The sequence below is a fragment of the Schistocerca gregaria genome, chromosome 2 (genome assembly GCF_023897955.1).
Source record: "Schistocerca gregaria isolate iqSchGreg1 chromosome 2, iqSchGreg1.2, whole genome shotgun sequence".
NCBI classification, from domain to species: Eukaryota; Metazoa; Arthropoda; class Insecta; order Orthoptera; family Acrididae; genus Schistocerca; species Schistocerca gregaria.
This window is the reverse complement of record NC_064921.1, coordinates 179,584,723-179,600,034: the sequence shown is the minus strand read 5'-3', so window position 1 is coordinate 179,600,034 and position 15,312 is coordinate 179,584,723. Positions and strand designations below refer to the sequence as shown.

The 15,312-nt window shown below is 45.1% G+C and overlaps 1 protein-coding gene across 3 annotated transcripts in view; it reads left to right on the top strand.

Moving 5' to 3' along the window:
• LOC126336640 (uncharacterized) overlaps nucleotides 1-15,312 on the top strand; it is a 1,144,005-nt gene that overhangs the window by 840,287 nt on the left and 288,406 nt on the right. Inside the window, exon 1 of one of the 3 annotated variants that reach the window (XM_050000561.1) lies at nucleotides 3,690-3,770. The exons of the other annotated variants lie outside the window; for them this stretch is intronic. Within the exon in view, the coding sequence (XP_049856518.1) occupies nucleotides 3,717-3,770 (54 nt within the window). The 5' untranslated portion in view covers nucleotides 3,690-3,716. Of the gene's footprint in view, nucleotides 1-3,689; nucleotides 3,771-15,312 lie in introns of those variants that run through there. 3 annotated transcript variants of the gene reach the window in all.

Here is a 15,312-nt window from a genome sequence, read left to right as displayed (position 1 = left end):
TACTCTTGATGAACTGTAGTATCGTGTTGAAGCTGCATGGGCAGCTGTACCTGTATACGCCATCCAAGCTCTGATTGACTCAATGCCCAGTATTATCAAGGCCGTTATCACGGCCGGAGGTGGTTGTTCTGGGTACTGATTTCTCAGGATGTAAGCACCCAAATTGCGTGAAAATGTAATCACATGTCAATTCTAGTATAATATATTTGTCCAATGAATACCCGTTCATCATCTGCATTCCTCCTTGGTGTAACAATTTTAATGGCCAGTAATGTAAGTACGTGAAGGTTAGTATAAGTGATCCAATAAATTACGGTACAATATCGTTTATATCGATTTATTGTAGGATCTTACAACGTATTCTAAGTTATATTGACGTACCTAGAACACATTGACCTCCTCCATGCCAGTCAGTCAGCATGAATTGGGAAAACATGGATCATGTGAACCCCAACTCGCATTTTTCTCACATGACATACTGAAAGCTTTGGATCAAGGCAGTCAGATAGATGCTGTACGTCCTAATATCCGAAACGTACTTGACTCAGTACCATATCTATACTTACTATCAAAAGTACGATAGTATGGGACACCAAACGAAATCTGTGACTGGACCGAGGAGTTTTTGGTAGGGCGGACGCTACGAGACACACTGGAGTCAGTGTCTTCGACAGATTCAGAATTAATTTCGAATGAAGTGTTAATGTTATATATTAGTGAACGTGCGGACAATATTAATAGTAGCCACAGACTTTTTGCAAATGATGCAGATATCTGTAATGAAGAACTGTCTGATAGAAGCTGCATAATTACCCAGTCAGATCTTGATAAGATTTCAAAGTGGTGCAAAGATTGGCAACTTGGTCAGAATGAACACATACTCTCAGCCGTGGGTAAAGCAGGTGATTGACCGGTTTATCGCTAGAATGCTGGGGAAGTGCAATCAGTAAACAAACGAGTTTACATAACAATCACTTGTGCGACCCATCCCAGAATATTGCTCACGTGTGCGAGACCCGCACCAGATAGGATTAACAGGGCATACTGAAGGCAGCACGAACGGTCATAGGCTTGTTTCATTCGTCGGAGCGTATCACAGAGATGCTGAAAAAACTGAAGTGGCTGACTCTTCAAGAGAGATGTAGACTGTCCCAAGAAAGTCTACAAACAAAGTTTCAAGAACTGACTTTAAATGATGGCTCTAATAATACACTACAATGCGTCACATATCCCTCCCGTAGAGATCGTGAAGAGGAAATTAGATTAATTGCAGCACGCACAGAAGCATTTAAACAATCATTCTCCCCACTCTCCATATGTGACAGGAACTGGGAAAAACCCCTAATAACTGATTCAACGGAAAATACCCCCTACCGTCCACTTTAAAGTGGTTTGCAGAATATAAGTATACAAGTAGATGTAGAACAGTCATCTACAGAAATATGTGCTACTTATAGCAATGCTGAAGCTCGCGTTGATGCTGTTGTAGGTTTCCGTCCTCTGTTGGAGGCCACACTGCATCGTTTAGTTGACATGATTGCGGTTGCTTGTCTTCTTCTTGTGTTGACTGGCACCACTCGGTTTCGCAATCGTAGCCTGTCCGCTAGTGGCAGCAGCGGCGTTATCAATATGTAGTAACTGTGGCCCTATCTTTGGGGTGACGTCGTTGTTCTTCCGTGCCTTGTGAGCGATCAGTTCGGTTATGGAGGCAGGGGGAGCCAGTTCCACACAGAGCGAGAACACACTGGGACCGCTGGCGACGCGCATGGACTGCTGGGTTGAAGGGCTGTGGTCACGAAGGTGCACGAACCCGTCGAAACCGGATCCTGCAAGTTTTGAGTCCATTTGCATTCGAGTAGACAAACCTCCACCATCGTGAAATCTCGCGATTCTCCAGTGACTTGGGTTCGTGTTGCTGCTCATAGTGTCGCCGAGACGAAGAGCAAAGAGTGGAGTGCTTGGGGAAGGCGAATCTGATTACCTTTTCTGGGCTTCTAATTACTATTTACCATCTTCAGCTTGTTACAATTGCTAAGTTCAACCGGGTGTATTTTCCTGCCTAGTGCCCGCTAACGCCCCAGTTACCTGCCCTGGGGGTTAGTGTATGTAACGGCTGTGTACGTTTTCTCGCCTTGCCGCCGCTGTTCAGTGAGGCGTGTAAGTTTGACAGCTTTCTTGAATGTAGGTTGGTTGGCGATTCTTCTACCTTGGTGGTAGTGATTCCTTTCTTGTTCCGGGCGCTCTAAGCACAGTATTGTGCGGGTGGAGTCCAGACCTCCGATTCTGGCTTTGGCGTATTTTTACATCTTTGCATTTGGTTTATTGGACGTCAGGTAGCCTCACGAAGATTATCGTTAGTCACTCGTTAAACTGCCACTAGTCTGAGTTACCATCTCGTGATGTGAATGCAACACTTGGCTGCCTTTCTCATTGCTCGTGAAAGTGTTTTTGGCCTGACCTACTCAGAGGTCGATTCTTGGAGCACCGTCTGTGATTGGACCTTGTGTTTTTTTATTGTGTTATTATTTTATTATTGTATTACCAAGTTATCAACGTTTGTCTGACCTGTTTGGTTATCAGTTGACAGTCTTTTAAATTAACTCTTGCTATTGCATTGCTGTTTGAAAGTATGTTGTTAAATTTCTTAAATAATTGCTATTCTTGGCGTTAAAGGCCTTCAGCTGTGACTGTAGTTACTTGCCTTAAAATTCTAATTGCGACCACCTTGGCATGTTTTCAAAACATTATTTGCTGTGTCCGTATTTTATGCTCATTTGGTAATTTGTAAGGTACTGAAAGTACTACTAATTACACAGTTGTTTCTTCCCTATTATTAACGTGTGATGTTTTATTTATTTATTGCTGAGGCTAGAATTATCATCTTAAAAGAAATGTGTGAAATTGCAAAAGCAAATCAATAGTAACTGATTCGGGCCCCGTCCACAGTCGTAAGTAAATCCTGCCTTCTTTGACTACCAGGTCACAACAGCGTTTATATTCTCTTGCTTTCACTGTGGTGTGTTCAGTTTTATGTAACTTCAATTCTTTGTTAATTCACTGTAGCTTACGTCATTTCATTAATTTATTTTATATTATCCGATTATTTACTTTACAGATATTCATCTCTCTATTTGTTTCACGACTGTTCAGGGTTTCTGATATTTTACTAAAGCTACGGATATAAAAATTTAACAATTATTTCGTAAATTACTTAGAAAGAGAGTTAAGAACAAATATTCATCTTACGGCACATACAACATTATGTGTCGAACGTCTTCCTTGCAGCTAAGGCCGCTAGTGTATGTTCTTTGTCAGACGGTAACAACTTTCACAGCACGTGATTTGTGTTACATTCTCAGCACGTTAATACACTCCAGCAAGAGTAATGCGAGTGTTTTACGAACGCCTTAGAAGGTCTCAAATAGCGCCTCTCAGCAGAACCGTACGTCATTTTGTACCGATGAGAAGTTCAGACCTCAGAGCACGCGACCGCCTCGTCTTAAGTAGTTCCACGCGACTTACAAAACAACCCCGGTAATTACACCGAACCCACATCTGACAGCGAACTCCGTCTCTTCAAACAAAGCGCAGGTAGTTTCCGCGCCTGCCGACAGATGTCAGCAGGTCGCAGGTTGCGCGCGCAGCTGGCGGCGTGTTTGCCAGCCGGCGGTTCGCGAACAGCCAGTAGCTGTGATGACGCGCGCCTCGCGCCAGCGATGGACAGCAGCACCATCGTTGAGGGGCCTGTCAAGTTTCGCGACGGCAAGAAGGTAAATACTGCCCACTCTCCTGACGACCATGTCAGTATAGTTAGGTGTTCTATTGTGTACGACTATGCAACTGACAAAATAACTACATTTCGTTTAAGAAGACGGTGGCTGACATTTCATAATTATTGTTTATTTCTTGCACAGTTACTTTTTATGAAACAATCATAACCTGTTTCAGCACGCTGGACACTTACTGATGCTAAGAGCGGCATTTTGTGAACAAATGATGCGTTGACGATGCATAAACATTTGTTCACTAAACGCCGCTTTTAGCATCTGAAGATGGCTATTGTGGTTGAAACCGTTTGATTATTTCGTAATAAATCGACCGTCAACAAATAAGCAAGCATTACTTCCCAACGACATTGACTTGTTTCTAAAGCAGTGCGTAGTGAGTAGAAACCATGTTGTTATCAACGGACGCCTAATTTGCCATTCGGTGACGATTGTAAGGTACCTCTAATGGAGTCATGGAGCGGATCATTGCTATGAGATTTTTTTGTTTTTATGCTTCCGTACCACTTTCATCGGCTGGTGTTTCTTCTGAATGCTTTCCGCATTTCCAAACACGAATACACCAGAGTTTGAGAATGATGGCACACGATGATTCCAGTTTCTATCAAGAAATAAAGAAACGTAGCTAAATTTAGTGTAGCTCAGAAAGTTTCATATACTTGCACGAGACAATGTCTTTCACATAATTGAAGATAGAAACTTTGGTGAGTTTTAACTTGCATATAGAACTACAAAGTTTTTCGAAATAAACATCCGATTTTACAAGCTAATATCTTATGCATGCAAGCACAATTACCTTTTCAAATTACTTTTATCTCTTCATTTGCCTTTAGTAAATGTTGAACGAGCCTTCCACCAGACGCACAACAAACATCCAGGCGATACTCAAAACTTAGGCCATACTTTTTATGGGGTACACTGGGTGATCAAAAGTCAGTATAAATTTGAAAACTAAATAAACCACGGAATAACGTAGATGGAGAGGTAACAATTGACACACATGCTTGAAATGACATGGGGTTTTATTAGAACCAAAAAAAGTATTGCTAGACACGTGAAAGATCTCTTGCGCGGGCGTCGTTTGGTGATGATCGTGTGCTCAGCCGCCACTTTCGTCATGCTTGGTCTCCCAGGTCTCCAGACCTCGATCCGTGCGATTATTGGCTTTGGGGTTACCTGAAGTCGCAAATGTATCGTGATCGACCGACATCTCTACGCTTTCTGAAAGACAACATCTGACGCCGATGCCTCACCATAACTCACAACATTATTCGTCGACTACAGCTATTGTTGAGGAATGATGTTGGAAACATTGAGCATTACCTGTAAAGAACATCATCTTTGCTTTGTCTTACTTTGTTATGCTAATTAGTGCTATTCTGATCAGATGAAGCGCCATCTGTCGGACATGTTTTGAACGTTTGTATTTTGTTGGTTCTAATAAAACCCCATGTCATTCTAAGCATGTGTGTCAATGTGTGTCCCTCTCTATCTACATTATTGCGTGATTTATTCAGTTTTCAAATTTGCACTGACTTTTTGATCACCTGGTATATGCAATTATTACATTCATAGCACTATGCGCCGTCGTAGTTGACGCAAAGTTACTGAAAGAGAAGGCATGGAGTCTTTTAGAAATATGCAGCGCAACAAAAGAAATCACATACTGCGAGATCAGGCGACCTTGGAGGCCAGTGGTGCAATGCAAGATACTTACAACCTCTTGGCCCGATCCAGTGTTGAAACAACCCACTATTGAGAAATGCTGTCATACGTAAGTCTCTGTACGGTAATACTCTTTCTCGTTGGAAAATTAAAATTTCGGTATGTTCTCTCAAATGCAAAAAAATGCCAGATCTCCAACGTATTTACGTTCGTGATCCTGTAACAGTCTTTAACGGAAAAAAGGAAGGAGCCGAAATGTTTTCTCACGGTACGACGCAATACACATGAAGCTTTACACAGTCTTCCTCCTGCAGTTCTATGGTACTCTGTCCAGTCACATTAAAGTGACTACCACCCATGTTCGACGTCAACGTGCAAAAAACCACTCGCAGACGGCAGATGGGAGCACTAGCATTGGAAGCTATTTACAGCATGTTGGTGGGGCTATTTGAAGCACGGCGGGAGACGCGAATATATAGCACAGTTGTCTTGTTGTGGAAAACGAGCGATTATGTGACGTCCGAAAGGGACTGATCATTGGCTTTCACGCCAAGAGTGGAAGATTCCCAAAACTGCCACATTTGTAAACTGTTCGCGTGCCGCCGTGGTTAAAGTATACCGTGCATAGCAAAATGGCGCTATCTCAAAACCGTGCCGAGGCAAATGTGGTGCACCAGGGGCCATAAGTGAAAGGGTCGAACGGCGGCTGCGGAGATTTGTACGGGCGACTAGACGTGCAACTCTTGAGGGACTGACCGTCCAGATGAGCCAATGAAGCTACCGACACTGTCTAATTAACGACTGTTCAGCGAATTTTGCTGCTTATGGGCCCTGCAGGAGCCGCTTGGTTAATGCACTCGCGTTGACTGCTGTTCTTCGGTGACGAAAGTTAGAATTTGCACCCCTTACCGCAACTGGATAGGTGGCCTTTCCAGATGAATCACGTTTTATGCTTCATTGGACAGATTACCGTTGGCGTGTACGGTGTGAAACGCCTGAAGCTAAACACCCTGCAACAATCGTTGGAAGGGTCCCGGCCTGGGGATGAAGCGTTGTGGTCTCGGGTATGTTTTCGTAGCATTCCCTGGGTAATCTGCAACGAATCGACGCATGGTGCAGGGAATGGCAATTGGATCTCAATATAGACAAGTGTAATGTCCCGCGAATACATAGAAAGAAAGATTCTTTATCATTTATCTACAGTATAGAAGGTCAGCACCTGGAAGCAGTTAATTCCATAAATTATCTGCGAGTAGGCATTAGGAGTGATTTAAAATCGAATGACCATAAAAAATTTATCGTCAGAAAAGCAGATGACCGAGATTCATTGGAAGAATTCTAAGGAAATGCAGTCCGAAAACAAAGGTGGTAGGTTACAGTACACTTGTTCGCCCATTGCTTCAATACTACTCACCGGTGTGGGATCAGTACCAGATATGGTTGATAGAAGAGACAGAGAAGATCCAACGGAGAGCAGAGCGCTTCGTTACAGGATCATTTAGTAATCGCGTAAGCGTTACGGAGATGACAGATAAACTGCAGTGGAAGATTCAACAAGAGAGACGCACATTGGCCCGGTACGGGCTTTATTGAAGTTTCGAAAACATACCTTCTCCGAGGAGTCAAGCAGTACATTGCTCCGTCCTACGTATATCTCCCGAAGATACCATGAGGATAAAATCAGAGAGATTAGAGCCCACACATAGGCATACCGACAATTTTTCTTCCCACGAACAGTACGAGACTGGAATAGAAAGGAGAACCGATAGAGGTACCCAAAGTACCCTCCGCCACACACCGTCAGGTGGCTTGTGGAGTATGGATGTAGATGTAGATGTAATCTCGATATTCTGAAAGGCACAATGGATCAAGGCAAGTGTGCAACTATCCTTGGGGACTATGTCCACTCATGCATGCAGTTTAGATTGTGAATATACGTCAATCGTCATGGTTGTTTAACCTAAGAAGACAACCAAAACAGGTGTTCCTTCCTCTGAGCTATGGAATCTACCAGCAGGACAATGCAACGCTTCAACCAGCTCGCAGTGTATGTGCGTGTTTCGAAGAGAACGAGGATTAATTTACCGCACTCCTCTAGCCACCACACTCCCCGGATTTAAACCCACTATACAGGGTGAAAAGTATTTACGCCGACAAACTCTGGGAGGTTGTAGAGACATCAAAACAAATATTTTTCCCTAATGTCATTTTTTCCTATGAGGATTACCTAAACTGGTGCAGGCCGTATTACTACACTCCTGGAAATTGAAATAAGAACACCGTGAATTCATTGTCCCAGGAAGGGGAAACTTTATTGACACATTCCTGGGGTCAGATACATCACATGATCACACTGACAGAACCACAGGCACATAGACACAGGCAACAGAGCATGCACAATGTCGGCACTAGTACAGTATATATCCACCTTTCGCAACAATGCAGGCTGCTATTCTCCCATGGAGACGATCGTAGAGATGCTGGATGTAGTCCTGTGGAACGGCTTGCCATGCCATTTCCACCTGGCGCCTCTGCTGGACCAGCGTTCGTGCTGGACGTGCAGACCGCATGAGACGACGCTTCATCCGGTCCCAAACATGCTCAATGAGGGACAGATCCGGAGATCTTGCTGGCCAGGGTAGTTGACTTACACCTTCTAGAGCACGTTGGGTGGCACGGGATACATGCGGACGTGCATTGTCCTGTTGGAACAGCAAGTTCCCTTGCCGGTCTAGGAATGGTAGAACGATGGGTTCGATGACGGTTTGGATGTACCGTGTACTATTCAGTGTCCCCTCGACGATCACCAGAGGTGTACGGCCAGTGTACTAGATCGCTCCCCACACCATGATGCCGGGTGTTGGCCCTGTGTGCCTCGGTCGTATGCAGTCCTGATTGTGGCGCTCACCTGCACGGCGCCAAACACGCATACGACCATCATTGGCACCAAGGCAGAAGACACTCTCATCGCTGAAGACGACACGTCTCCATTCGTCCCTCCATTCACGCCTGTCGCGACACCACTGGAGGCGGGCTGCACGATGTTGGAGCGTGAGCGGAAGACGGCCTAACGGTGTGCGGGACCATAGCCCAGCTTCATGGAGACGGTTGCGAATGGTCCTCGCCGATACCCCAGGAGCAACAGTGTCCCTAATTTGCTGGAAAGTGGCGGTGCGGTCCCCTACGGCAGTGCGTAGGATCCTACGGTCTTGGCGTGCATCCGTGCGTCGCTGCGGTCCGGTCTCAGGTCGACGGGCACGTGCACCTTCCGCCGACCACTGGCGACAACATCAATGTACTGTGGAGACCTCACGCCCCACGTGTTGAGCAATTCGGCGGTACGTCCACCCGGCCTCCCGCATGCCCACTATACGACCTCGCTCAAAGTCCGTCAACTGCACATACGGTTCACGTCCACGCTGTCGCGGCATGCTACCAGTGTTAAAGACTGCGATGGAGCTCCGTATGCCACGGCAAACTGGCTGACACTGACGGCGGCGGTGCACAAATGCTGCGCAGCTAGCGCCATTCGACGGCCAACACCGCGGTTCCTGGTGTGTCCGCTGTGCCGTGCGTGTGATCATTGCTTGTACAGCCCTCTCGCAGTGTCCGGAGCAAGTATGGTGGGTCTGACACACCGGTGTCAATGTATACTTTTTTCCATTTCCAGGAGTGTATATTCAGTTGTTAGAGGACATATTACGATCTTCAGTTGTAGGCAACTGCTGTCCACCAGTGTAGCAGTGCATTGTCTTTGTTTACTAAAGGAGTGATACACCTGGTGTGGGTACACTGATATGGTTGGTGCGTACTACACCCTAATCGCCGTATCCCGCACCATACGACCTTTGCTACTGTGTACCAACGTCTGCATGAGACCCGGTCATTTAGCAGATTACCGGCACACTTCACTCGTTGTGTGCGTCGATTCCTGCATCGACGGTTCCCAGAAAGGTGGATTGGCAGACGTGGTCCTGTACCATGGCCTGCTCGATCCGCAGATATGGACTTTTTTGTTTGGGGAGAGATGCGCAACCTTGTTTACGTAACTCTTGTTGCATCAGAAGAGGATCTGATTGTCCGGATAGTAGCAGCAGCAGGAACAATTCAGGATACTCGTGGGGTCTTTGCCCGTGTCAGACCGAACATGATCCGACGGTGTAACCTTTGTTTACGTGTAAATGGAGACATTTTTGAAAACCTTCTGCAATTGAAATTGGGTTGTGTTAATCTGTTGTCTCGTGACCATAAAAAAAAGGTTGGTTTAATTAATTTGCCGCCAGAGAAATCTTCCCCTACCGGTTTAAATACTCCTCATAGGAAAAAATGACATTAGGGAAAATATTTGCTTTGATGTTCCCCACAACCTCCCAGAGTTTGTCGGTTTAAATACTTTTCACCCTGTAGAATTTGTGGTACCATCTCGATCGGAGTGTTCGCGCCGTGGATACTCAACCGAGAAACATAGCGCAGCTGGGGACGTCAGTGGAGTCGGAATGGTTCCACGTTCCTGTCGGTATGTTCCAGAACTTCACCGACTCTCTTCCTGCACGTGTGCAGAAGCTGGTTACTAGGCTTTTGGCATGTGGTCACAATAATGTGGCTGGACCGTGTATGTGGCAGATGTGTTGCCCAGATTACGTCGCGGCATATCACTCAGATGGAACGTTGCCCCATCACTGAACACTAATAGAGAAAGGAAACTGTTATCTTTCAATCAATGAATTCGCAAACCTCTAAAAGATGTGCTTATCACCAACATGAAGGGCCACGGGGAATGGCCAACTCTCGCCGGGTTCTCGACAACACCTAGTTGGGCTTTGTGCACATTATTCAATACGCCTTGAACGACCACATAGGAGTAACCTGTAGCATTTCACGCACATAAACGGCCAGTGTCTTGAAACTGACTTTGTTATCGTCGAATGCTGTGACCTGTAGGAGGTGCAGGGCTCCATCCTGGACGAAAATCACGCCGCACCGTCGTGACGAATTGCATCTGTTGAAACGGAGGAGACAGAATGCACATTGTTGCTGTATTATCGCCATCTACAAGCACGTTGGCTAACAAACAAGGGAGGGAGGGAGCGAGCTGCATCAGGGAGAGCCCTCCCAACAACAACAGGAACCGGCATCCTACAGCTGGCGCCGAGGTGAACTTTTAATTTCTATGCTTAAATTAAAATCCACCTCAAGTTTCATGTAGAAGATATACCAGTAATCTTCAGAAATCAGAACAACCTCCTTGGCCCACCCTCTGTAATAAAAAAGACTTTATCATCTCCTGGCTGTCATGCTGGATAACGTGGGTGTGCTATACGAGACAAAGCGGAAATGGAAAAATTTCAAAGTGCCATCTTTTCTCAGATCGCGTTTTAAGTGCTGTTGTTTTCACGTTATTTTGTTACACACCCCTAAACTTCATCCATGTGCCAAAATATGGACAAAGTGTTTCATACACGCGTTAGTAGATGATGCATGGTCTTTGTGCCAAGCTATACTTCCCTCTCTAATTCCAAAATCTAAAAGATATGAGACATTGTTTTTGTTGACTACAGTTCTACTAGTTAAAGACCTAATGCTGTATTTCTGCACTTGTATTACTACAAACAAAATGTATCGCCTCAGTGTTGGTAGCACTTGGAACAAAAACTTTCTTCCTTCTATTTTGTTGAGAACTGACGTTTTTGAAACTGTGGCTGTGTACAAAATACAATTTGATTCTTGTCGTGAAGAAACCAATAACGACCCACTGTTAAAATGCTATTTATGAAGGTCATTCATCAGGTAATGCAACACTATTTTTCTCGGTCAGTTCTGGCGAATTTGTTGAGGGATATCGTGGACTATTCCCCCTTCATACTCTGTAGTTTCATGGAGCTCCGATGAGTGGCGGCACAATACATTGCCTTCAAAATAATTTCTGTAAAGGAGACGCATTTCAAGCAGAAAGCTGTCACTGAGTTCCTTTAGGCGGAAAAACCAGAGCATCGCACGATGTTCATAGGCGCTTGCAGAATCTCTGCAGAGACCTGGCAGTAACCAAAAGCACGGAGAGCCGTTGGGCGAGTCGTCTGTCATTATGGCAAACCTGTCCGATCTTCCGCGTGCCAACCGGCTGCACACAGCTGTGGCTTCTGCAATGTTGGAACGTGCGGACACTCTCATTCGAGGCGATCGACGGATCACAGTGAAACACCTCGCTGCACAACTGGACGTGTCCCTTGACAGTACCGACACTTTCATCCATCAGAGGAGGTTCTCAAAGGTGTGTGCCCGCTGGTTTCCTCGCTGCCTAACAGAAAACCATAAAGAGCAACGGAGAACCATCTGTGCGGAAGTGCTCCCGCGTTACGAGGTTGATCTGACAATTTTTCTCGAACATCGTCACAAGCGAGAAACATGGGTACATCACTTAAAACCAGAAACAAAACGGTAATACATGTAGTGGCACCACGATACTCTCTCCTCCGAAGAAAACGTTCAAATCTGCGACCCCGGCTGGTAAGGTCATGGCGATGATCTCCTGTGACTCTGATGTGTTTACTCTGTTTGATGTCCTCCCTCAATGTGTAACAATCAATCGGGAGTGTATTGTGCCACTTTCAAGAAACTGAATGAACAACTTCAGCTTGTTCATCGCCAAAAAATGCAGACGAACTGTCCTTCTCCATGATAGCGCAAGACCTCACACAAGTCTGCGCTCCCGACAGGAGTTCACAAAACTTCATTGGATTGTTTTTCCTCATCCACCACACAGTATGGATCTCGCATCTTCCGTCTTCCATCTCTTTGACCCAATAAAAAAAAAATGGCTCTGAGCACTATGGGACTTAACAGCTGAGGTCAGCAGTCGCCTAGAACATAGAACTAGTTAGACCGAACTAACCTAAGGACATCACACACATCCATGGCCGAGGCAGGATTCGAACCTGCAACCGTAGCAGGTGCGTGATTCCGGAATGAAGCGCCTAGAACCTCACTACCACAGCGGCCGGCTGGAAGGTTACTGATGAAGCAAAACGTTGACTCAGAACTCGACCAGAAAAGTGATACTATGCGGGCACAGGGGCCCTGCAAATGAGGTGGCGTAAGGCCTTCACACTGAACGAACATTACGTTGAAAAATAGAGCTTTGTAGCTAAAAGAGCTTCAGAAAAAATGTGTTGCATTACTTGTTGAACGCGCCTCGTATTTACTCAAATAGCTGTGTTGCGTATTTCGAGCTGATAGGTTCATAGGCTGTTCACGTTTATATTGTATTTCTTTGCAGTTTACAATGTCCGCTGGAAAAGTAAAAGCCAAGAAATGTGAACAACAAATTTAATATAAACGTGAACAACCTGTTAGTTCGAGACCGATAACGACGCCATATGTGTGCATAAATACCGTTATTAAGAATGGCTGGTTACTGTTTCCTTCTTTGCAAATATAATTGTGTAAAAACTCTCTTATTGATGCTTAGAACCAGTCAGTTTCTTGGTATGTAACTTAGAACGTTCTTAATAAAGTATTTTCTAATTTCTCTCATTTTTTGCGGTGATGTGGTTACAGGCATAATTCGGGGGTAAGAAAATATCTTTTGATTTTTTTGGATGTAAGACAGGTATGTACAGACAGACACACATTGTCCCATTACTTGATGGATAAATACATCCGTGGTAGAGGCCTTCGTTTAGTTCTTGATAGCTTGATCGCTACAGTCAGTTTGGCACTTGTTCTCTTCGAATAGACAGCGGTACTGTCACGTATGCCTATAGGTGCTCTGTATTGTATTCAGTCTGTGCGCTCACTTTTGCAAGCCTTTTGCTAAATTTGTTTTAAACATAAGTATTATACTGAAAATTCTGCATATGGATCACTAACATGGATACTTACCTCAGTATGTACACATTTGTTATCGCCAATTCCTTTGCAAACTTTATTCCACAGCTTCTCTCTGACGAGGAAATTTTGAAGCGTGTAACCCTTAATAAATAATTATGCGGTCAAGACCTTTCCATATTTCAAAGTTGTGAGATACATTTCTTTTTTCAGTCTCCTGACAAATCTCGGATTTGGCACTTAGAACGTTTCTCATTTCCGCTCTTAAAATATTTACAGGTTGTTACAAAGACAGCATTTATACCACCTGGTACATGTCGAACATTAACATAACTCACGTGTCAAGGAGGTACGCGGAATTACTTTCAGGCCAATAGATATTCAATGTGGTGGCAATCATTTGCCGCACACAATTGCAATCTCTGGCATAATGAATGTCGTACACGCCGCAGTACATATGGTGTAATGTCGCCGCAGGCTGCCACAATACGTTGTTTCATATCCTCTGGGGTTGTAGGCACATACGGTACACATTCTCCTTTAACGTACCCCACAGAAAGAAGTCCAGAGGTGTAAGATCAGGAGAACGGGCTGGCCAATTTATGCGTCCTCCACGTCCTATGAAACGCCCGTCGAACATCCTGTCAAGGGTCAGCCTAGTGTTAATTGCGGAATGTTCAGGTGCACCATCATGCTGATACCACGTACTTCGACGCGTTGCCAGTGGGACGTTTTCGAGCAACGTTGACAAATCATTCTGTAGAAACGCGATGTTTGTTGCAGCTGTTTGGGCCCCTGCAATGTAGTGAGGACCAATGAGGTGGTCGCCAGTGATTCCGCACCATACATTTACAGTCCACGGTCGCTGTCGCTCTACCTGTCTGAGCCAGCGAGGATTGTCCACGGACCAGTAATGCACGTTCCGTAGATTCACTGCCCCGTGGTTTGTGAAGCCCGCTTCATCGGTGAACAGATAGAAGTGCAACGCATTCTCTGTTAATGCCCATTGACAGAATTGCACTCGATGATTAAAGTCATCACCTTGTAATTGCTGATGTAGCGACACATGAAACGGGTGAAAGCGGTGACGATGCAGTATGCGCATGACACTACTTTGACTCAGTCCACCGGCTCTCGCAATGTCCCGTGTACTCATGTATGGGTTCATGGCAACAGCAGCTAACACACCAACTACACCCGCTTCTCCTGTGACGGGCCTGTTACGGACCCGTTTGCGTGCTACGACCATACCTGTTGCATACTGTTTGCGGTAGATGTTTTGCAATGTGCGGCACGTTGGATGCTCTCTGTCCGGGTACCGTTCTGCATACACCTTGCAGGCTTCAGCTGCATTTCGTCGACACTCGCCATAGATGAGCATCATCTTCGCCTTTTCAGAGTTCGAATATACCATGGTCACAGTTCCTACAACACTACACTATCACAGACGTCTGGTAACACGATGTACTACAGTTGGTCTGCGTGCGGAGACGAATGCAGAATAACAATAGCAGCAAGCGCTACATGCGGACACTGCGGCAGCTAGACCAAACCACAACAGTGCACTACAGCCACTCTCGTAAACACGGTCGTCATCGTAAACATGTCCCTTCAGATGCTGCTCGCCGACCGTGGCCCGTGTTTGTTACAACACGCAACTGAACGTCGGAGGTTTCAAGCGTCAACTTTAGGTTACAATATATCCGGATGTAATTAACAATTTACATGCAACAAACGGCACTGATTACGTATTTGTTTAAATGTTCAGATGTGCTAACAAAACTAACGTGATTACATTTTTAAAAAATGTAGGTTTGTGTTAAAAAACATACTTCCGTGCATTTTTGTATGGTTTGTATTAAACAATTACACTAGCCCCTCTCCTCACGTTCGGTCTGTGGAATCGGTTCGTCAGTATTTGATGTGTTTTACGAAATATATCCAGCTGTAACGTTAGGTGACTCACCCTGTATATATCGACTTCAGATATTCTTCAGAGTTGCTGAAGGTTTATGAAAATTCTGCGCACTCATTTTCA